This window comes from Colletes gigas, unplaced genomic scaffold, assembly GCF_013123115.1.
Source record: "Colletes gigas isolate AHSC1104 unplaced genomic scaffold, ASM1312311v1 Colletes_gigas_Sc00038, whole genome shotgun sequence".
Taxonomy (NCBI): domain Eukaryota; kingdom Metazoa; phylum Arthropoda; class Insecta; order Hymenoptera; family Colletidae; genus Colletes; species Colletes gigas.
The window spans coordinates 1,802,524-1,826,757 of NW_025106667.1; the positions used below are offsets into that span (position 1 = coordinate 1,802,524).

The window sequence follows — 24,234 nt, forward strand, 5'->3', positions numbered from 1 at the left end:
TGAAACGGCAGTCAACGCGCATTTTGGCACAGAATATGTAGATATACTAAAAATATTCGAAAGGTTGTTCCTTAACTCCGTAAAATGAGAAAAACCCCATAAAAATGGCCCAATTTTCAAACAGCCATAACTCCCACAATAGTGAATATATTATGATGAAACTTTTTTCTGAAGTAGAGCTTATGGGTACCTACAAAAAAGTATTAGACAACTTTTCTGTAGGGCGTGAAACAAATTTATTAAAAATGAAAAACGAATTTCTAAGAAAAATCGACAGGGGGTAGCTGCTGAAATTTTTCGGTGAAATTGAAAAGTTTCAAATCGTTCTGGAAAAATTATTTTCGATTCCAGGGGTCAATTACAATTATTTTTTGTGAATATACATACCCACGAAATCCTACGCACTTTCGAGAAAAAAATTCAGGAATGTGGACAAACTTTTGGACGAAATTGAAAAGTTTGAAATCGTTCTGAAAAAATTATTTTCGATTGCTGGGGTCAATCACAATCATTTTTGGTGAATACACATACCCCCGAAATTCTACGCATTTCCGAGAAAAAAAATTTCTATTCGAAAATATCCGTGGCCTGGATCGTTTCTGTAATTTCATTTTCTATCTCACTTCCTTTTCTGTTTATCGCGCAACCTGTTGGTAATATTGCGAGTGACTCGAAAATGGTAACGGGATTCTACAGCCTGAGAAAAATGGGCGAAAAAAAATACATTGGATGTAAGGTCTACTCGTATACCTCGTCTGTGATAAAAATCATGCAAGGGACCGGTGTACGAGAGAAAATGAAACGAAAATCTAGTCGGATAAGTAAATTCGATAAAGCATAACATTTTTTATTTTTCATTCTGAAGCTTTACGCAATTTTGTAATAAAAAAAGATATACCGTCAATGTCCAAATAAAGTAGAAAAAAGCAACTGCTTCGCAAGAATGAATAATGCGTACCACGATTTCACTTAACAGACCATTAACAATTGTGTCCTTTAACATAGATATATTTACACATTTATATATATTTATATATATTTATATATATATATATATATATATATATAAAATGCTTTTGCATTAATTCATATAATATACATATATATATTTTTTAATATATATATCATTATCACACCTATAGTTGATTTGTTCCGCGAGGAATGATATGTATGTGACATGCTCCTAACGGAAGCATGAGGCAACGTTGCGTTTAGCTCATTTACGTATAATATAACAGTTCATTTAAAACCAGCCTTCTAAAAGTTACAGGAAACGCTGACTTTCATATAAAGTGCGTTAATAATCGTGCGTATATGTACTTAGGTCTGTCGCATCCCTTACCGTGGAACGGTTACTGTAAAAAAAATAATTTGCTAAAATTAAATAACCCGTTACTAGGCGTTTCTCGCCATTTTTCTCGAAACTTATTCTTAACGGCGCTTCGTATACCTAAAGGAAATTGAAAGTTATCGGTAGAGGGTTTTATGCTGTCGCTGATCGACTTCCAATTACAGCCGGGTCGGCAAGAAAGAATCGTCCCAGACACTTGGAACGTTGCGTCGGAAACATTATATGATTTTCGTTTGCAAATCTATATCTTCCATGTCATAGTAAGTACACGAGGTCGTTTCGAACAGAGTGTGGAAGAATTCTTTCTACGACTCGACCATATCAGTCGCGTTTCTCTTAACTCGAGGCAGGCTGTAATACTTTCATAAACTCGTTCGTACCTTGAATCGTTGACAAGTTACCTTTACGATAAACGGAACAAACACTTTACAGCGAGCTGATTAGAATTTGTACGAACGCTCCCGTAATCGGAACAAGTAAAAACTTAACGAGACGGTAAACAAGGCGAACGAGTATAAAAAGTGCATTGAGAAACCTAGAAACGATCGATGATGTTAAGAAACATAAATTAATTTTTAGTTTGCGCTTTGTGGCACTTTCTTAACTTTACTATATTCTCGCGACATAGTGTAACTTTATTGCATGCTCGTTCGATATATGTATAATTATTTATTCAAACGTTTTTGTAAACTCTTCAAAAGTTCTCAAGATACTTTCACATTGATCGATGAATTTTCAACGCATGCATTCAGCATGCGCATTATAAAATTGTTTGCTTCCTAACAAAGTCGAGCAATTGTTGCACGCCTTTCGATTGTGATGTTCGCCTATACAATTATTGTATTCGTAAAATATTGCTGTTACGAAGACGATCGGTGCACAGCGATTAATATACAGAATGCATCCAAACACGTGAGATACACTCCAGCGATGGATCGAGAACACAAAAACAATGAACAGAGCTTGCATCAACATCCGTTAGACCTCCTTCTTCTTCAAGTACAGCTATTTTTGTACTTCGGTGAACCTTCTTCTTAATCACAAAGTGAACTTGTACAACCGATTGATTCTACCTAAATTATTTGCATACAATGGCCTCTATAAAGATTAAACAAATTACTGAAACATGTCTGAATGGCGGATCTACAAGATTTCAAGATCTCGACAAATTTCTAGAAAGCTAGAGTAGCTGTAGCCTAGCTAGACATTACCACAACACAAAAATGTACAAAGAAACTTAAGTGGAACATATATTTACATGAATTTATTCCATTGCTTTGTGTTTCTGATCCGTCGCTAAAGTGAGTCTTGATGTAACGACACACCCTGTATACGGTCGAACTCGGTTATAACAAATACCAAAAAGTCCGATAAAATTTACTCGATATAATCATTACATGCTACGACGAATCAGTTAAATATATCTTTCATTGTTTTAATTTTTAGAAACATTATATTAAAAAAATTGAAATAAATATTAAGAGAGAAAATAGTGTATTTACATATTTATATATTATTTGTATTAACATGACCGTATAAATTACCAATCGAACAAACTATTGTACAATACACTTCCAAGTTATTCGATCAAAGTATAATTTTTAACCGCCGACAAATAACTTACACTTAATTAATGCTTAATAGTAAATGATTTAAAATATATCGACGAATAAATTGTGTTTGGTATTATAATGTCCGCGATTAAAAATTATACCGATTAATAATAAACCTCAGCAGTTAGTCTTATGAATAATGAATCTTAAAATTCATATTGTTTTTAACGATTTCACTTTGATATTTCTAAAAATTTCCCAAAATTTAATTCACACCTTAATTAAAATCAATATGGTTTTTACTTTCGCAAGTTATAACCAAGTTCGACCATACATCTATAGTCCCACTTAAAAAAAATCACATATAGATTTGCAACGTTCACAGTTCGAATAGTTTCTTGTCGTAAAGCTGTTAAACGAACAGCAATTTGCGAAAGGAACAGCATCTATCATCGCACAATATTTGCCTATAAAGTAATCGATAAATAGTACTATAAATACTAGCTTTCAACAGAAGAGAAACGATTCTAATATGAAAGAAGGAAGTTTCGTTCTTGAGACACAACATCAGAGCCAAAATTCTCCTTGTTAAATCGCTCTCAGCTTCAACAAACAAGTTACTCTTTCTTATCGCTTCTCAACAATAACGGCTCGCAATTTTTTTTTTTTTTTTTATCATTTTTTAGAGTAACGTATTATTATTTGAGATTTCGTATTCGTCCGGTTGCCGGAAACGCGTTATCTTTTCTTTTCTTCTCATTTTCTAAACTACTACGTTTCACGACATTTCCTTCGAAGATGGCTAAACTGACGGAGAAGCGAGGCACAGCTTTTCTTTAAACCTGTGGCCTCAATTGGAATAGGACGTCGACGATATTTTCGTCGGCTAATGTCGAAATGTCCCCGATGTTTCTGTCTCCTGCCGCGATCTTCCTGAGTATGCGTCTCATGATCTTGCCTGACCGTGTTTTTGGTAAACCTGGCGCGTACTGTATCACATCCGGTTGAGCGAAGGGACCGATCTTATCACGTACTGTTAACAAAACGCATTCAAATTAACCAACTGCTTGGCTGTTGTTGGAAGAAGCGAGCTAGATAATAACTTGCTGCCAATGGACGGACTCCATCGGTAGTAAAAAGCAACCTTACCAGGCCCCGATATTCAATGACCGATCGAGGAGTTTATAATATGTATATGTATGTACAGGGGGTGTTCAGCCACACGTAGGAAAAATTTTGATGGGAGAATCTAGAGGCGAGAATAAGACGAAAATCAACAATACTACTAATTTGTTGATGGAGGCCTTCGTTAAAAAGTTATTAACGTTTCAAGTTCCGCTCCTACTGAATTTTATAATTGTAAAAAATCAAATAACCAACAATTTCAAACTAAACAAAACTTGATAAAGATTATCGAAATTGCACAAGGTTGACAAGTTCTAATCTCTTTTCACCTTTCTTTTTAAGCTCATCCTGAAGCTTCTTATCGATCACCGAACCTTCGTTGGGTGTTACGAAACAATAAAGGCATTGTCCTTTGACAGGATGTGGTTTACTAACTACGGCGGCCTCAGCTACCGATGTGTGTTCCGTCAACACGCTCTCCACTTCCGCAGTGGACATTAAGTGACCGGAAACGTTCAACATGTCGTCGATGCGGCCGGTTATCCACAAATATCCATCCTCGTCGCGCCTAGCTCCTACAATCAAATACATTCTTCTCTGGTAGAAAAAAACGATAATATTTTCGATATTCAAGATAGACGTTATGAAAATGTTGCGTAAAGTTTCCAAAACATTTCAGAAATATATTTTTCTTTACATTGTTCTTATTTATGTCTTGCGAAAAAACATAATTTATATTATATGTACGATGAAAATTTTGTTGAGAAGTTTAAAAAAATTTATTTTCATTTCGATGATATAAAAAATAAATCTTTTATACGAAAAGATGAAACGAATTGTAAAGAAAATACGGACCAGTTCTTAACCAGTTGCAAGAATAACTCGAGCCGCAGAATTGAAAAAAATATGCGTTCGTAAATCGAGCTTCAATTGTTCTTCTTTAGAAATGGCTTCGCAATCATGTCCTTGATTTACAGAAATGTTTCGAAAAATTCCAAATAATAATTGTAACCATGTATGTTTGCCAACGATGTTAAAATCCTTGGAAACACCCTTCGCTAGATAAAATCCACGTTCTATCGGTCTTGGAAGAATCGTTTACAATCCCGAAAATACAAGTGACAGAAAAGTAAGAAGATGCCGATCCAAAAGGTTAAGGCTCGTCAGATTTTCGACTCGAGGGGCGATCCGACTCTGGAAGTGGATATAATAACCGACGTTGGACTATTGAGATCGTCGGTGCCATCCGTGTTGGTAGCAAGCCCTAACCAAGCACAGGAATTGAGGGACGGAAACGACGCTATGTACCATGGACGTTCCGTCTTCAGAGCTGTCGACGTCATCAACAACATAATAGCACCGCAACTTTTGAAATCGAGACTCGAGGCCTGCCAGCAAATGGAAATAGACAGCTTACTGACCAGACTAGACGGCACAGAGAATAAATCGAAATTTGGCGCGAACGCCATATTTGGCGTTTCCGTTGCCTGTTGCAAGGCTGGCGCGGCGAAGAAAGGACTTCCAGTTTACAGGTTATTCTATGTATAAGTCTAAACGTTTCGGATAAATCTCTTGAATTTTTTGTCGTAGTAATTATTCGGAAGATTCCTACAATACCGATTTTAATGATGCTGAAACATGTTGTCAAGGAGATTATTTAATGGCAAAAATTCGTTCGAAATAATGTTCTTGACAACATATTTAAACACGATTAAATCGAATGCCGGGGGACAGACTCGTCCGAATAATTCTTGTAGTTTATCACTGTAGCAGAGCAGTGTACTGTTGGAAGACGAGATGTAGAAACACATTACCAACAGGCAAAGCCTTTTTTGCCTCATCTCGTCTTCCGATAGATAGTAGTCTAAGATTTAACAATGAAAGTGAAACGATAGATAGGGGGATAGAGTATGATGATAGACGTGTCTCGGGAAACTTGTAAAGGTATATCTTGGATCTTGTACCTGTAGGTACATCGCAGAATTAGCTGAGAATGGAGAACTGTACATACCCGTGCCAAGTTTCAACATGATCAGTGGAGGCAGACACGCCGGCAACACGATACCTTGCCAAGAGTTCATGATCTTACCTATCGGTAGTGGTGCTAGCTTCCTCGTGAGAGTTCGTTCTTGGTTGACCGTATCGTTCGTTCTGTAACTGCATCAGGTGCTGAAAGTTTCGCCGATGCTATGAAAATGGGCACAGAAGTGTACAGAGTACTGGAGAGAAAAATCGCAACCACCGCGGAAATAAATCTGCCGCTTTCGGTCAGCGACGAAGGCGCGTTCACGCCCGAATTGGAGGAAGATCGAGAGGCATTGATGCTATTGGACGAGTCCATCAGGGAAGCAGGATACGAAGGGAAAATCATGATAGCCCTGGACATGGCAGCCAGTGCGTTTTACAAAGAAGGTTAGCAAGCAAAGGTTTATTGTATTTTCAATAAAGGGATAGACGCTTTCTTTCTCACACGTGCTCGACATCCTCCTCCCTTTTTCCTTCCTTGCCTCCTATGTATACTTTACTGACTTTTAAAGTGTGCGTTTAAAGCCACGTGTCTGTTACAAGATAAAAATGTTTTTTTCTATCTACAGGAGGATACGACTTGGCGTTCAAGACGGAAGACTCTGACCCTGACGAGTACATGGAGGCTGAAACACTCCGGGATCAGTACTTGGAATACATAACGGAATTTCCGTCCGTGGTCTCGATCGAAGATCCATTCGACCAGGAAGACTGGGACGGTTGGCTGACCCTGGCGGACCAAGAGATTCAAATAGTCTCCGACGATCTGACTGCCATGAACATCGACAGAATCGAGGAAGCTATCGAGAGGCAAATGGCGAACGCGATCGTCCTAAGAACCTCGCAAATCGGAACCGTCACGGAGGCGATCAACTGCGCGAAACTTGCGAGAATCAGCGACTGGGGATACATCGTGTCGGCCTGCGAGGGCGAAACCGAAGACAATTTCGCGGCTGATTTAGCCGTGGGATTATCCGCCGGTCAATTTAAGGCTGGAGCACCCTGCAGAACCGACAGAACCGCCAAATACAATCAGATATTGAGAATCGAAGAGGAACTAGGAAAGGACGCGAAATATGCTGGTCTTAACTATAGAAATCCTTTGTCCAAGTGACTTTAACTCTTCGAGAATCATCTGCCATCCAGCCCCCATAACCACCTATGTATTCAACCTGTGTATTGAATTTTTTAGTAACTCGGCAAACATTGTACGATACGAACAGATATCAATTAATGCCTAATCCGACACACGTTGATCGATTATGAGCATACAATTCTTAAATTCTCTGCTTTCTTCGTTGTTCTAAGAACAGATAACGATATTCAACTAAATATTCCATTAATATTAGTTTTAGACATTTTTCAACTGGATGAATTTTACTTAGATTAGATCAACTTACCGTCACCGGTGCAATAGTACCCATGGAATCTATCGAAATATGTATTCTGGAAGCGTTGCTGATTCCCGTAAAGCGTTCTCATCATTCCCGGCCATGGTTGACGGAAAACTAAGAATCCCTCACCTTCTCCCTCGATCAATCGACCATCTTCATCCACCAGTTCTGGTAAAACACCGAAGAATGGAAACGTCTGACAGAAGAATAATAGAATAATTTATTAGCATCGTATTATCTCGGTTTAAAAAAATAATAAGCAACAGGTATCCAACAAAATTCGTGCGATTATTGCATATTATAAATAAAACGTAAAAATATACACAAAATACTTTACTAATGATTTTCGGTCACGTTTCAAATTTCAATAAGTGTAAGTGAAACGAATATTATTCATGAATATCGAATAAAAATTCTATTCGAATGCTTCTAAAGTTTTAGTTGTATTATTTTTACCCAACAGAAACTACGTGTTTTCGTGCAATTTTTCTGGTAAACATTTTCTATTTTATAAACGGAAAATTTTGTTGAAAATTGCTTGCGTTTATTGTGTTTATTGAGCATCGTGATACAAATCGTGAAACCTGTGCATGCTGTAATATAAAACAATTCATACGCGTGCCCTTTAGTAAAAAAAAAAACAAACAAAAAAACGCACCAACTGTTTTGTTTACCTGATAATACAACATAATTGCTTACTGCAGATCCTGGTTTCATCGGCGTTGCACCAGGAAGAGGCGTAATCACGTGACCACCTGTTTCCGTTTGCCAGAATGTGTCCGCTATGCTGCACTTCTCGCGACCGATAAGATTGTAAAACCAAAGCCAAGCTTCGGGATTAATCGGCTCTCCGACCGAACCTAATACCTGCAACAATATATTTCCACTTAAAAGTGTTACATTCTTATCATCGATATAAAAAAATAACTTTCTTCGATTCTCGCGTTGATAACGATTTCTGGGACCCTGGTCGAGATTTATTGGAAAGATGAGTATTCTTAAATAGGAATATTCCATGTATACGACAAAGGAAATACATATGTACATACGTACATATGGAGGCTGTGAGAACCAAAGCAAGTAAAGATCTGTAAATGTGAAAGAGTATTTATTAAATCTTGGCTCACCTTTAAGGTGGAGAGGTTGTGTTTCTTCACCAAATCGTCGCCGAATTTCATGAGTGACCTGATGGCGGTCGGTGCCGTGTAAAATTGCGAAACTTTGTACTTGTCGATGACCGACCAGTATCGGTCATTATCCGGATAAAACGGTGTACCCTCAAACTATAAAAATTTAAATATGAATAGAGATCAAGCGATTGGACAATATTATTTATTATCTCTGTTCTTCGTTATCATCAAATTCGTAAATGATTCATGTACATATTAAGCAGCGATCGAATCACCCAAGGAATGGGCGTTTCAACGAATGAAAAAGGCCCAGTCGTTCACCTCTACAGTTTTAAAACTCTTTTTCCTATAATAATTAACAAATATCTCGTTTAAAAACTGCTAATGGAAATCATAAATAAGACTTATCTGGCAGAATCTGCTTTAAACGTGACGCCGTTTTAACAGCCTCCAATTACTCGATAGTTGATTACTGTACATATAATTAATTTCATCTGCTGAATAATAAGTCTTGTTGACGAGTCCAACTCGTAGATTCGGAATGAGACTTCGGAAGTAATATTTGTACAAGTGGTTATTAGTATCTCTTCCAACTATAATACATACTTCTTGTGTGAATTGAAAATAACTGACTATGTATATGTAGAACTAGGATCGTAAGTTTTAAAATCGGCTTACAATAACGGAAGTGGCTCCATTTGCTAGAGGACCGTATACGACGTAAGTGTGACCAGTAATCCAACCAACGTCCGCTGTGCACCAGTACACGTCACCAGGGTGATAATCGAAGACATATTTGAACGTCGTGGCCGCGTAAATTAAGTATCCAGCCGTTGTATGGAGAACGCCTTTAGGTTTACCCGTGGATCCACTATGTATCATCGAAACGAGAACAAAAATATTAACATTAACGAAAGTTTCACAAAAGAAAAAACTACTACTGCGAAAGAAGCGATAAGATTCTTTCCATAAATAAATTCTATAAGATAGTAAGTAAAGCAAAAATGTCGTGTGATCAGAAAAAAATCTCCTGGTAGAAAGGATTAAAAATCTTATTTAATTATTATTATTAAATGTTATTATTAGACTGCGGACCTTTATGCAAATTCATATTATTATTATTGATAGAATTAATGAAATGGGAGCTTTGTATAGGATTGTCTGAACCCACCCCTAAGTATAATAATTCGTATCTTACTTGAAGTATTTCTTATATTTTTCTATATCGAGTGTATTCTGTAGTATTTTGAGAATTAAAATTTCTCATGAATGCATAAACATCCGCGGTCTAGTTATTATTACAACCCTCGATGAATTCTAAACTCCCTTCTTGTGGATATAGTTGTACACCTCGTTTGAAAAACCCTTAGAGGCACTTTTTTTTAGTTTGTTTACCTCGTGTATAGAATAAAAAGTGGATCTTCCGCGGCCATCCAAACAGGATAACATCTGCTTTCGACATCTTCCATTTCATCGTGCCACCAACAATCCCGATCGTCGTCCCAAGGGATGCGAGGACCTGCCAAACCGTTTCCGTCGCTCGTGCCATTTACTCCATTCGTCTTCCCTTTAGAGAATTCCGAAATTAATCGAAAATATGTTTCTTCCTCGATTTACAACACGGATTATCTATTGTAGCATTTGTCGACTACGTTGGTTTATCCTAAGTCGCATTGATTTTCTGCTAATTGCCTGCCCTAACTTTATTATACAAAATGGACCATCCAACTTCCAACGCCTAAATATCTTTGACGATTACGAATATATGTAGATAAATATTGTCCAGGTCAACGTTAAATCGGTCCCGTATACTTACATATGAGTGATATGTTGTAACAGACTATGTATACGCATTTCTTGAACTCGACGCAATAATATAATATAATTTAACTTAACTTAAATTTTTATAATTCCTATAAGATTGTTGAAATTGATAACATTACGTTTTTAAATAATACTCATCTTGTTTTTTCGATACTGTTCAAGAACAAGGTTTCTTGATATTGTATCGTTATACATAATAGTAGTTTCAGTTTCCACTTACCCGTTGTGTCCGCCTTTACTTTACTACCCTGCGGTGCACTGAGTCTCCTCAGGTGGGCGACCACTACGCAACTCTCGACCTCGTGGCCGTTGTTCTTGACCTTGTTCAAAGCATCATCGCAAATTGCCTTCAGAAGAATGAGTTTATCGCCTCTCCACACTCCATCGGTCGTAATCAGAACCTTCGCCTTCGAATCCAAAATTCGCTCGGCTAAGGCATCCGACGAGTAGCCGCCGAACTAAACAGATGCAACATCGATAACATTAGCTCGTCCTACAAGTTCGTGTCGTTCGATAATATAAAAATTGTTCCGAATAATAGCTGTATATCTGTTTAGATTTCTCTCGTTCGCAACAGTCTTGAACCTCGAAATTATTTATTCTCAACGAATAGTTCCAAGTTAATAATAATAGTATTGTACAACGTCGCGACAAACAGTTTCTGCGTACAGTTTCTCTTCTACAACGTTCAGTTTCACCATAAATGTAAATTAGTTTAGTTCTTTCCTCTCTTGCTTCGAATAATAAGGCTTCGTGAAACGTTTACCGATTACCAACGACTTTTTCGCAATTAACCAGGGAACAGACCTTTTGTCCATATATCTATTGATAAACATAACTTTTCCTATAGTCGACTACTTTAAGCATTTATTCGAAAAATAGTAAATTAACACACAATTCTTACATTATTTTACAATTCCATTGGATTTTTTCATGGACATCCGCAGCAGACCATGCTTTATAAGATGTAATAGTAAAAAATGTTTTCTACTCTGGTCAAATAGAAATATTTAAACATTTAAATTCGTTTATACATTTTAATTTCACATTTCTCTTCTAATTAAAATCGAATTAAAATGAATCGTAAGATAACGTGTGATTTTTGTATTTATAAATATTTATTTAAAAAAAATTGTTGTTTTATTGTAGCAACGAAGCCTCGATCGATCCGATTCCACAAAAGAACTCAGTTTTATTCGGTATATTGATTTATTCACGATGAAAGACGATTAAATCGAAACGAAACAAACGGTTTCCTCTATCCTGACGAATATTCAAAGTTTTCAATATTTACGAAAAATGCCTCGTTATTTATCGTTAAAAATAAAATAATATTATTAAAGATGCCTCATTATTTGTCGAAAAAATAAAGTAATTTTATTAAAAATGCCATGATGTCAAAATCATGCTTGTAAGTAGGTACGTAAGTACTTACGCGTGTCTGTTTATCTAAATTATATTAATCCGATTTAAAATAAATGTCAAATTTCAAATTACATATTTAAAATTTCAAATTAAACTTTTGCTTATACATTCCGCTGCTAAAGTTAAACAAATTCGATTCACTGGCAGCGAATAAAAATTTTAGATTTATTCGTAAAATGTGTTTTCCCAGACGCTTTGTATGCTTGGACATCGGTTGAAAAAAAAACCGTTAATAGATTCTAATCTACTGATGAATTTGCAAATAGAATGTAAACGGAAGTTGGTATACGAATATAAAATGTTTACTGGTCGAAGCAGTCAAATTAGAGTAATAATCAAATAAAGAACGATCGATACGAAAAATTGAAAAAAAGATTTTTAAATTGGTGCATGCCCGTGTACCGTCCGTTTTGTTATTTTTAAAAATGTGTGCTTAGTGGTACAAGAAGTTACGTTTGCTTTTTCCGCCTAATGGTGTGTAAATGTAAATTCATAATTGCATTCAATAAATACCTTACTCACAGAGGCATAAATCTCTCAGGGGTATGATTCAGCCGTAATTACTATAGTTTATTCCATTATCTATTTATATATACACTGTAGACTATTATTTATACGGTTCGGTGCTTCTACACATAGAATAGATAGAGAGGGGCCTGCTTCCATTTTAACTGGAATGCTATACAAATGTTTACACTTTCAGATAGATACGTCTCGCCACATACGATAACCTTATTTAAAACATTTTGATCTACGTTACATAATTAAAGTTTCGAGAAAAAGTATTTGCTTAGCAAGTACCTACTTATGTAGTGTATTGTCTACTAGTTCACGTCTGAATTTTTTCAATTCAACAAATTAATGATAAACAACTTTTTATTCGTTACTCATGGAATAAGAAGTAAAATTTAAATAAGAAGAAAAATTTAGTTCTGGTATTTATTGTTCAAAATTTTAGTCATGTAACTGTACAGCCACTTGCAGTTGATCATAGGTATTTACTGTGAAAAAGGAACTGATAAACATTGTGAATATATGAACATCATCTTAATAAGATAATTTATAATGTAAAATATCCAATTTTACTTTCACATTTCCCAGACAAAAACTGTTTTTTTTCTCACAAGTAAACTATAAATAATTATGCACGTGAGATATGTAAACAATAATGTCTCATATACATTTACATTGGAAAACATTATTTGGTCAGATGTATCGTGTCTCATTAAACTTCCAAAAATATTTTATTCGACGTAATTTAGCAACATAACGTTATTTCATTAATCAGCAAAACAAATGTAACATCAAGAATATACTTAACGATACTTTTATAACCGACGACTTACTTATCGTAAGCAAATTATAATGTTTCGATACATTATAATTCGCATCGCAGTAAACTACAAGTACCTACTTTCTAAAAATTTAAATCAATCAACCGTCGACGTTTAATTTGCTCGTTGACAATGCTCGTTCTACATCACAGGATGTAATATTTAAATTTATTGATATACATTTAACGAAATATTCTCCGTGAATAATGTAATATGTATAGGTACATATGTATGTGAAAAACCTTTCAACGACGAAACAAATTTAAATGTCCAATTTTTCCAACTGTTTTTTATTCATATATATATATACATATATATGTATACATATATGTATTAGGTTAGGCTGATCATTTACTCATAATTCTTTGAGAAAATCCAGAAATGCCAAAAATTGTATTCCAATTCACTTCCTGACCAGTTAACTTAATATTGTTTCAAGATAATAATAACTGTAGTAACTAAAACATTTCATTAAATATTTTTTTTTTTTTAGTAAAAAAAAATGTTTATACTTTTTTCATATGAAAAAATCAATCCCGTCCAAGATTTATTTCGAACATTTTGTAGCATTTATAAAAACAGAAATTATAAGAATGAATTAGTTATTATCATCTAAACACTAATTTTGCTCGAAATCTAATCAGATCTTGAGATGAGAATACAGAAAGCAAATGGCTATCTTTTTCCGAATAACTTCCAAATCTTGAATATTCCATCAAAGATTGTAAATTTAACCTTAAATGCTTTAAAATAAATATGAATCCAATGGTCTTATAAAATGGCATTGAGAAAATACGACATTTTTAGAAACTGAGATTTAAAAAAAATGATTCGGTCGTTGATGTAGGACGAAAAATAAACACAATGAAGAAAACAGTATCCTATCGGTATAAAAGGAAACTTTGAATCGTAAATTCTGCTAAATAAATATCCTCGCTATAACTAAAAGTCTCGAGGAAAACTAATTGCCAATCAAGACAGTGGTTGGCACATTTTGTATTTCTACAGGATACATATATGTATGTATGGTTTATCTGTTTTCTGAGTCATAAACGAGAGAAAACAGCTGTTTGAAAATCTATCGTAGTAAATATGTATGCTGTTGAAAATTTGCCGACCTTCGAACGAAACAAAGGAACGAAATAACAGTGAAAATACGAGGAATTATTGCGACAGCACGATTGCAATAAATATTACTGGCAGGGGCGAATCCTAGCTAATGGGGCCTCAGCCTTGGGCCCCAACAGTATCTTATAATTTGTTGATTTAAGGTTAGCCCACGAGTCGTGTGTAGAGTTCTTTGATACAGTTTTCGTTGCTATTTTAACAGCTCATTAGGATGTTAATTAAAATATGCTTACATTTTCTTAAACGTTTTGTAACCAGCAGTCGGCACGAAAATTCCAAAATAAGAATTTACTTATATAATTTTCGCATTGCAAAAACGACCTCGACAAAAACTGAGGAAACAGCAACTCGGTAAAAATAATAGCTTCAAAGATACAAATTTATTTAGACGGCAAATTTGCCAAAACGATGATTTAAACAGCACTTAATTTTGACAAAATTCCTGATATTCAACGCAAATAATGATAGATCTGGCGTGTATTGACCTAAACGCGAAAGCGATTTTCTTAAAACTTGTAAATCTACCGACACAAATTGTTTCTTTAAAATTTTTCACGAGAAATAATAATATGGAAAGAAGAATATTTATTTTACCACTACGCTGTGAACGGCACCGATTCTTGTACAGGCCAACATGGCCACCGGAAGCTCCAAAATCATCGGCATGTATATCGTGACTCGGTCTCCCTTCGTCACTCCCTTCGATTTCAAAACGTTCGCAAACTTGCATACCTCCTCGAGTAATTTCCTGTAAGTCAGTCGCGAATAATCGTCCGGATCGTTGCCCTCCCTGAAACAAAATTATGTCATTTTAATCGATTAATCTGTTATCCGGCATTATTACGGATATTAATTCTCTTCGAAGAAACGAATCAAAAGTTACGCGACCTTTGCACCCATCAACTCATCTTGCAAACACGGTCTTTCCTCCTTTTTAACGTGTGAACGAACATATCGTTAAAAAAAATCCAACGCGTGAAAAATATTACAAAGATAAATAAAAAATATAACGAAACACCGCAGAACATCTTTTATTCTAATTGTAAGATCCTACAAAACGGATATATTCCTTTTATAATTTTTTACCGAAGCACTGTTGTTTATATCTCCTCTAAACGTCGTGTATTTATTTATAAATAAAAACTATCTAGAAAAAAAACCTAGAAAATAGACATTCCTTTTATAAGTTTCTATTCGAGCACTGTTATTTATATCCTTTCCAAAAGTCGCATATTTATTTATACGTGTTCCAAGGAAACGTATATTTTTGACGTAGAAAAATTTCAGTTTATTGAATAAACATGTTGTCCAAAGTGCGTCGATAGAATTAAAAAAACAAGCCTGACATCCTTCATTTTTTCATTTATACATATAGAACCGAAACAAAAAGTGATCACAAAGAAACAATATTTTATATTGCTATTTAATTCAATTTAATATATGTACATACATATTACTATTTAATTCACGTAGTATGCTTCATTTCAAAATAGTTGACATAAAATTTTTGGAATTTTTCTTCTGGTATTTAGACGTTCTCGGGGTGTCGCTCACTCACGTAGGGACAAAACAAGTGTAAAGTTCAAGATTCGTATTTTTTGTGCTTATACCACGACCTAGAACGTCTCGATACATATTTCTTTTGAATAGTCATAGTTAAACTGTTTGACGTAATATGGCGCGTGTTGGCGCGCGCGAACGTATCATCATTAATCGACAAAAACGAAAAAGGAGGGAAACGAAATTTTTCTTCGAGCAAATGCGGTTTACGATCGGCCAGAAATTCTTCCCGTATTTAAAGATAATTCGAGACACACAGTTTCATATTGAAATTGGTACGTGACCGTAACGCTCTGTCCACGAGAGTACATTATCATATTGAAACCTCGATTGCGAAACCATCATCATCACCCACAATTAGTTTATCTTCTGTTTATGATAACTTTTTCTCCACGTATCAGCAGACTATTCTGTGACTATCAGCAACTTGTTACGTACGAGGGAAAATAAAACGCGAACTGTGTCATGTGATCGAGTCAAATGATACAAGATTAAGGATATCGTAACAAGTTATGTAAAAAAATAACGATAGCTCTAATTTACTCGGTCGATAACGTTGGGGGAAAAAACAAACGACGAAAACAGATATTTGTTTTAAAAATTCTGTTATCCCTTCTTTTTTTTTTTTCTCGTGAAAATAATGTATCATTCAATTTGTAACAGTTTGCAGTCAATGACAGTTATCGCATTTTTGTTTACGATTCACAATCCAGACGGATATAGTAAGTAAACATAGATAACAAAGAGAAATAAATATTTTCAACTCTAAGCATGGTCACGATATTCTTTTAGGCAACCTTTTCGAGTAAATACATTGTAAATTGCGTTATACTTCTATTTATATTAACTGGATATTAAACGATAACGCGTTTCGACACTTGTTTCTTTGTTATGTAATGCAAATTGATGTAAATAAGCGGTCGAAATCAATAGGAGAAAGTCCAAGATACGCTTTTAAAGAAATTACTGCGTAGACAATTACAGTGTCTTGTAAAAATTCCATTAACTAAAATCTAACCTAAAGCAAACATCGATAAACATTGCTGATTGAAACTAAGGAAGGACATATGTAAGTACATAATTAATTACTCATGAAATAATTTCTTTGAAGCATTTCGATAACAATTACTACGGAAATTTACGCGTACCATTGCAAATGCACGACTTTACCTCGATGAAAAATTACATAAAGTGTAAAGTTCACTTTTATGTAACATTGAGTTTCTTTTGGCCACATGCTCAGCGCGACGTAAATAGAATTTCTGGTTATTTCCTTTCGATTATCATTCACGACCACAGCAATCGTCTTTTCTTTGTTGAAAGCAATCGAAAGTGTATTGAATTTTATTCGTAACTACTTGTTAGGTAAATGTAAATATTTGGTGTACACGCGATACTGAAACGTATTTGAAGGAAACCGCGTATCGTAGTCCGACAATGAGACAATCGCGCGCATCGGCGTGCACTCGACAAATCAGAACACGATCACCGGTAAGGTAAAGTCTCGACCAATCACCGAGCATCGTACGATATGAACGAACCATCGAACGCGTAAATGTCTGACTCATTGATCGATTGTAAGCGTAAAATTGTTCGAACGAATTTTTGCTACCGTCTCGTTCGTTGGTCTAAGCAAAGATAACGATATTTAACTCGAAAATATGTTTCACAGTATGTACATTCATATTAACATTCCATAAATTCTATTGCTATACATACATATGTATACTCACACGCAAAATACATCGCGTTTACCTACAGATGGACAATCAATTACAAAATAATCCTACGTGTCAAAAGAAGACGAATATTATTGTGGTAAAACCTTTCTTCATTTTTCAGTTTCGACAAAATTTCTAAACACCTTTTAAGACTTCTTCATCGTATTTTACCTATTAAAAAAAATAATCGCTATCTATTGCACGTGTTTCTGGTGACATTGATATACATATGTACGTACATTAGAAAAAACAACCAACTATTAAATGTAAAGATTATAATCTATGGACGACATTTGCTCAAAATTGAATTAGATCTGGGGATAGAAATGTAAAACTGAAATATGTATAACCATTTAGACTTACATAGTAAATCTAAATAATTATTTTTAACATTTTGATCATTCAAATATGAAAATAAAACTTTTCTGTAAAATACTTTCCTACCTTCTAGCGTAACGAATAACTACAATTTTTTAAAAGACATATAGGCTGATATTTGTTATAATTTTTGAAAAATCTCTGTTTCAGACGGAAGCGACCTTGAACTTTGCTACGAAAAAAATGCAACGCCAGTTCATCGAATTGTTCTATAATTAGTAAGAGTGTAATAATGTGTAACCAACATTATTAATAAATGCAACGCGTGAGTATGCAAATAAAACGAAACTGGTAGTTGTTGATCTTCCTGATAACCGTCAGCAGCTTGGCGAGAACTGCTCTTGGGAATGCTAAGTATTATAAACAAACGTGCCTCGATGTTGCAATAAACTGATATATCCGTGACAATTCCAAATATCTAATATCGGGCCCAAAATATATCTTATTGTAACGATATATTTTCGAAACAGAAATTAAATAATAGATAATCGTGCCATTAACAAGTCTCAGAAAATTTTCCAAAGACCGTGAAAGACTAAACGAACTTTCTAAAACACGTTTCGCAACAAAATGGGGAAATTCATAACTGTGAAAAGCATGAAGTTTACGTATTTTAATATGATACAACTATCCAGTCCATGACCTTCAATAACTTCGTTATTAAGTATTTTAAACAGACTTACGTCATTTAATATACATATATATTTTATATTATTTTATTAATTATGATTATACTGGCACAGTGCATGGATCGTAATTATATTCAAAGAAAAATATTTCCAAGATGAAAGTAGAATAAAAATATAAATATTCCTTCCATTCAACGTTACTTGCGTATTTTCGAATATTCTTCCTGTCGTTTCAACATACCGAAAGCGAAAGAAAATTTGTATCGCTTATACGGCGCTCGAATGACTTGCGCCTATAAACGCCTAATGTATTTTGCATAGCAATGAGTCGTTAAAAACACTGCTACTGAAATCGGTCCTACAGTTAGTTTTCTCGTCGATTTAAAGTTCATTGATTCTGGCAAAAGTTTGCATGCATAAACATTGAAAAACATATACATACAACTTTTGTTAACGAAAACATCTGAATTTAGAAGATCGCGACGGAGAGATTTAGAATCGCATTTACCATTTTAGAAATAAATAATCCTAAATACAGAGGATATCAACATCGACAACGAATTTGAAAATTGTTAGAATTTATCATTTTTGTGAAACTTTGTAAAAGAAATTGAAGGAAAGATAAAGTACATATTGAAAAATATAGAAAGTTTAATAATTTGTGTAAATTTTTCTGAAAGAAATCCAAGGAAAAATGAATTACATTTTGAAATATTAACACTATGTTGACGAATTAATGATAAAAGTTTTGTATCGAGTTTACGACAATCATAATTTACACACATTACATATAATAATCCACGTGTAAGATTATTTTGGATAGTTTTCGTAATTGAGTACACTCAATTTTAGTAGTCTGCGAGAATTATTATTATCAGGTTTATTTATCTAAGTTACGTCTGACGTCTTTCCTTCGCTATTAAAGAAAATATTTTGTGCTTCGTTCGCTAGATCGATTTGCTATTAAATTTTTTACACAACAATGTGCCTGTATAAACAGGTTTTACAATTAGAATCATACGATATTAAAATTTATCGCCGCGAAAAGTTACTACACAATTAGATTTTCCGATCGATCTTTGGAGCATTAGAAAAAACTTGTTGATAGCAGAACATTATTATAGAATGAAATAATAATAGAATTTTGTACAAAGATGCCCATAGCTTGGACTATTCATTTTGTTGCTTTGCACGCGATCTTTTCTTACGTCACGTATTATGTCAATCGAACGTATACCCCAGTTTCATAATAATCTATGACGTGCAAATAACGATTTGAATAACAGATGCAATATTCTTACCAATAATATGCGATCTTGTCGCCGTTTCCGCTCTTTACGTTTTTGTCCAACAGATTGAAGCTTATGTTCGTTGAGGCGCCTTCCATCCATTTTATGAAAACATCGCCTTTGTTTATGTCGAAATTGTACGAGAAGAACTTATCTTCTACCGCCGGGGTTTCCCAATAAAATTGTTTCGAAATCTCACCCCAGAATTCCACTGGATTTTTCACGGACCTGGAAAAACGTTACGTTTTATTTAAAAATGTCACTTAAACACGAACATCGTGAAAAACCGAGATTTTCTCGCTAAACTATTAAGCTATTGATCAAAAATATTTATTGATCCATGCTAATTCGTGCATATACATACATACAAATGTTGTAACACTCTTCAACGAACGATCAATATTACTTCATGCTATACTATATGTATGTATATTTCTTGTTTCGTAGAAAAAATCTTATTTCGTGACATTTTCACAGAAATGCAATTATCCATCAAACCGCGGCCTTTTTCTAATGCCGTTTAAGGTAATCTTCAAGATAGACAGAAATCGTATCTTCTGGCGACTCGCTAGAGGGGATCGATATCTTTGTTCTATTTTCATAGTAGACATGTATGGCGTTACATACAACGCAAAATGATGTTGCCAGATTTACAATACTCGAATGTAGGCCACCGCGAACTGAAAAGTACTTTTTCCATCCCCAATGTCCTCAATAAATTCTATCTTTTATTTTCACTCAAACAACTGCATGTACATATGTATATGTAATTACATATGTACATACAGAACTACATATATCTACGCGTAGTTACATATGTATATGTACATGTAAGTACTGAACACAGTATAGATTTGGGAGCTTTTTCAAGAGAAATTCTTAAAACTGTTGGAAATGTTACCAACAATGATATTTGCTTCACCGGAACGATATCGAAACTCTCATTCTTTCACCCCTTTAGTATCTCGAACAAACCATCAACAGCAGCTTCTATCAAAGCATGAAGCATTCTCCTATATTTAGCATAAGTAAATGTTTCAACGTATCGATCGAACGTCAATTGTTGATTGCGCTTGGAAGAAAGATTTTCAAGGCTCCGTAAAAAATTGACAAGTAAAATACGGAGACTCGATCCCGGAAATATGTATGTAAGTACGTACATATGTATATTTGACACCCTCCACCAGCCAGATAACAAATTTCCCCGTTTGCTCTCGGTAAAGTACTCGTGGAATCCACTTAATAAACACGCCTGTCAATTTGCCTATAATTTAACGTTAAATCCCCAATACGTTGTCGTTCATCCTCCGTCAGAGTGTCCCCTGGTTACATATTTCCCTAGAGCTGTTTCATTTCACGCTTCGCGAAAAGAAACTTTCTATCGGTCGCGAAACAGCTGGCATATCAATCTTCTTAAATAGATCGTCGATGATTGTTTTGTTCGGAAAAGGAAAAGGAACGAGTTGAGTTCCATGAAAAACACGCGCCATTCGATTGGAAATGTCAGTGATTCGAATCGTTCGTCCGTTTATCAAATGAAACAATAAACGAGCAAGACTCGTGCATACGGCGAGGTTTCAACAAAATTATTGATTCGTAACTTCCGTGTATAATGTAAGGTCGTACACAGAATGTCATTAGCAACTAAAGAAGTGGTGTCGGTTGGTGGGAAATTCGAACAAGCAATTTTCTAAAACGTTAATGTTTCTGGTATTCATTATGCATTCTGTGACTGTTTATACATTTCATTGGTATTTTAAAAGCAAAACTATAAATTAAAAAAATATTTCTGACAAAATTAGGATCATTGCGATGAAAAAAAAACATTCTACGTTATTGTAGGTTAGAAAGGAGTCCAAGTATTGATAAATGCAAGATACGGGTCTAAAAAGAGCCCAGCCATCGGTGTTCTGATAACAATGTATTTAGTGTGTGTGTGTGTGTGTGTGTGTGTGTTTAGGGAGTGTTAATACGAAAGTGGACAAAGACGCTGCTGTCAACCCTAACGCACTCACTTTTCGTGCATCCTTTTATATTGCTCCATGCAACTGCAATGCGCGTTCTTGGATAGCTCCGGATTGGGGTAGTATATCTTGTCCGCCATGTTGGTTGTTTCGTGTTCTCGGATGTTGATTCGACCCTTGGACGATTCCGGGAGCCCTTTCGAAACAAGTTCGAGCGGACGATCGATAAAAAGCAGTATGCGCGCGTGACAACGAATGAGATTCGGCGTTGGTTCGTTTTTCGCCTCGGAACGCTTTCGATAATTGAAATGGTCTCGTTAAGAGGGATCGGGACGGGACGGGACGGGACGGAACGGAACGGAACGGAACGGGACGAGATCTGTAATGAAAGAGGAGAGCACGAAGATTTTGATTGAAAACGCGCGCCTCCGTTTACTTCTGCGTCGCGGCTCGGCTGATAAACGACGACTGAACCAGCGATTGCCAGGCGACCCGGCAGCAGCGTCGACCACAGCGTGGCGTCGCGTCGCGTCGCGTCGTTAACGTCGAGAGGGAAGGCGCCGTCAGGGACGTCCTATCACGGGGATACGATCACTTTCTCAGACCCCGTGTCGTCGGGACCTCTTAAAAATAACAACACATTTCTTTTTTTCCCCCATCACTTTCATCGATATTAACACTGGCTAAATATTATCTTTTATAATGCTATTTAACACTTTAACTGCCACACGTCATCCATAAGTATTCGTACCCTCTTCGCTTGTAAGAGAAATTTGTTGAAATCAAAGGATGCGTTTAAAGTTTTGCAATAAATGGATCAACTAATAACAAAAATATATTGATTTTACTCTGCGTAGTACATATGTACATAATAGCAGTCCACAAAAGTATTCGTACCAATGTAGATTTTGTCGAAAAATCGCATACAGTTATGGTAACATACAGTGAGCCACGAAAATATTCGAACGCTCTGAACTGACAAATTTCAAGCTTAAAGAATACGAGTCATATTATGAATTACGTAATACTTTTATTTCTGTAATAACATATAAGAATCATGATTATATGAGTATATGTATATTAATTTCAAATGCCTTTGATAATATCAACACTATGGTATAAAAACATTTCTTGGCAACATCGACTAAATTCGATTTAGTCCTACCCAGAACCCCCTCTAATTGTATGTAAGTCATCCTTCTTGATTTCACGCACAATTCTATTCTCCTCCCTCTTCGTTAACGTTTTCAGTCGGCCAGAATGGACTTTATTTTCAAGGATTCGAGTAGTTTTTTTTATACCTTTTTTACTATGCAGTAAACGGTAGATTTACATACTTCTCCCTAACAATTTTGCTATTTCGCCATAGCTCTTGCCTTCGTTATGCCACTTAATTATCAATTTCCTGCCAGTTGTTTCGGATTCTTTTCGACACATTATTTTAAAAAAATTTTGCAATCTTATTAATACTTACACTGTACTGAACACGGGAAATGTGCTATACTAACTGGAGTCGCCATTGTTTACGTTGTGTCATATTTGAGGGTTTCTTTTCTTTTGCGAGGTTTATCGTTCGAATACTTTTGTAACGTTCATTTAGTCGATGTTACCAAGAAATGTTTCATAACTAGTGTTGATATATTATCAAAGACACTTAAAATTTAATACACTTATTGTTAGTCATGATTCTTATAGATATGTTATTATAGAAATAAAAGTATGTATTTCGTAATTTATAATACGACTCGTATTTTTTAAGCTCCAAACTTTTTATTTCGGAGCGTTCGAATACTTTCGTCACTCACTGTACATATTTACTTTGTATTAAAATTACGAAGCTATTTGAAAAATATAATAAGATTGCGACTCACATTGTTTATATCATGCGGAATGTGTAGTTGTAAATTTTGTAGTATTATAATCGATCGATATACATACTTATTTCATTTTCCTTTTTCCTTCACAGTTTCTCATAACAGATAATACGGTATACAAACCGGACAAATTGATTATGAAACAGTGATATCTGAACTAAGGTAACGCCGATTTACATATTCCGTCAGAAATTGCGTCTAGACTTTTAAAATTACGTATTTTCCTTTGTCTGGTGTATACGTAACGATGATCGATATCCGTTTTGTATTTGACAAGGACTCGATCGATGGTGAACGGATCACAGTCGTACGACAAGGACTTTTCGATCCATCGAACGATAACGTAACTTAACGTAACGCACCTTCTTCTTTTTCTTAGCAATCTAACGGAAAGAAATGAACAATAATGAACATTTTTCAACATTTATTATCTACAGAGTGTCGGAATTAAGCATTGGCAAGTTTCTTTAGATATTTTTAAGATGATATGTACAAAAATAAATAGAATTCATGAAACGGAATTCATTAGA

The 24,234-nt window shown here is 35.0% G+C and overlaps 2 protein-coding genes across 4 annotated transcripts; one reads left to right on the forward strand and one right to left on the reverse strand.

Moving 5' to 3' along the window:
- Window positions 1-557: 557 nt before the first annotated feature.
- LOC122402671 (acetyl-coenzyme A synthetase) lies at window positions 558-22,443 on the reverse strand. Of its 3 annotated transcripts, XR_006259546.1 has the most exons (12): window positions 21,882-22,437; window positions 19,879-20,094; window positions 14,884-15,079; window positions 10,623-10,860; window positions 9,974-10,145; window positions 9,257-9,449; window positions 8,576-8,731; window positions 8,148-8,315; window positions 7,455-7,644; window positions 4,359-4,604; window positions 2,563-3,937; window positions 560-2,523 (listed from the first exon to the last, which is right to left on the reverse strand). XR_006259546.1 is itself a non-coding variant. In XM_043405654.1 (11 exons), the coding sequence occupies exons 1-11, from the start codon at window positions 21,968-21,970 to the stop codon at window positions 3,741-3,743; spliced, it is 2,013 nt and encodes a 670-aa protein (XP_043261589.1). In that variant the 5' UTR covers window positions 21,971-22,443; the 3' UTR covers window positions 558-3,740. The 3 variants fall into 3 exon arrangements, 2 of the variants coding, with proteins under 2 accessions (XP_043261589.1, XP_043261587.1); XM_043405654.1 differs by having other exon boundaries at window positions 558-3,937; window positions 9,974-10,097; window positions 21,882-22,443; XM_043405652.1 differs by having other exon boundaries at window positions 561-3,937.
- Window positions 4,793-7,444, forward strand: LOC122402672 (enolase-like). Its single transcript, XM_043405655.1, has 4 exons — window positions 4,793-5,561; window positions 6,000-6,124; window positions 6,196-6,441; window positions 6,624-7,444. Exons 1-4 carry the CDS (start codon window positions 5,167-5,169, stop codon window positions 7,166-7,168), a joined length of 1,311 nt encoding a protein of 436 aa, XP_043261590.1. The 5' UTR covers window positions 4,793-5,166; the 3' UTR covers window positions 7,169-7,444.
- Window positions 22,444-24,234: the final 1,791 nt, after the last annotated feature.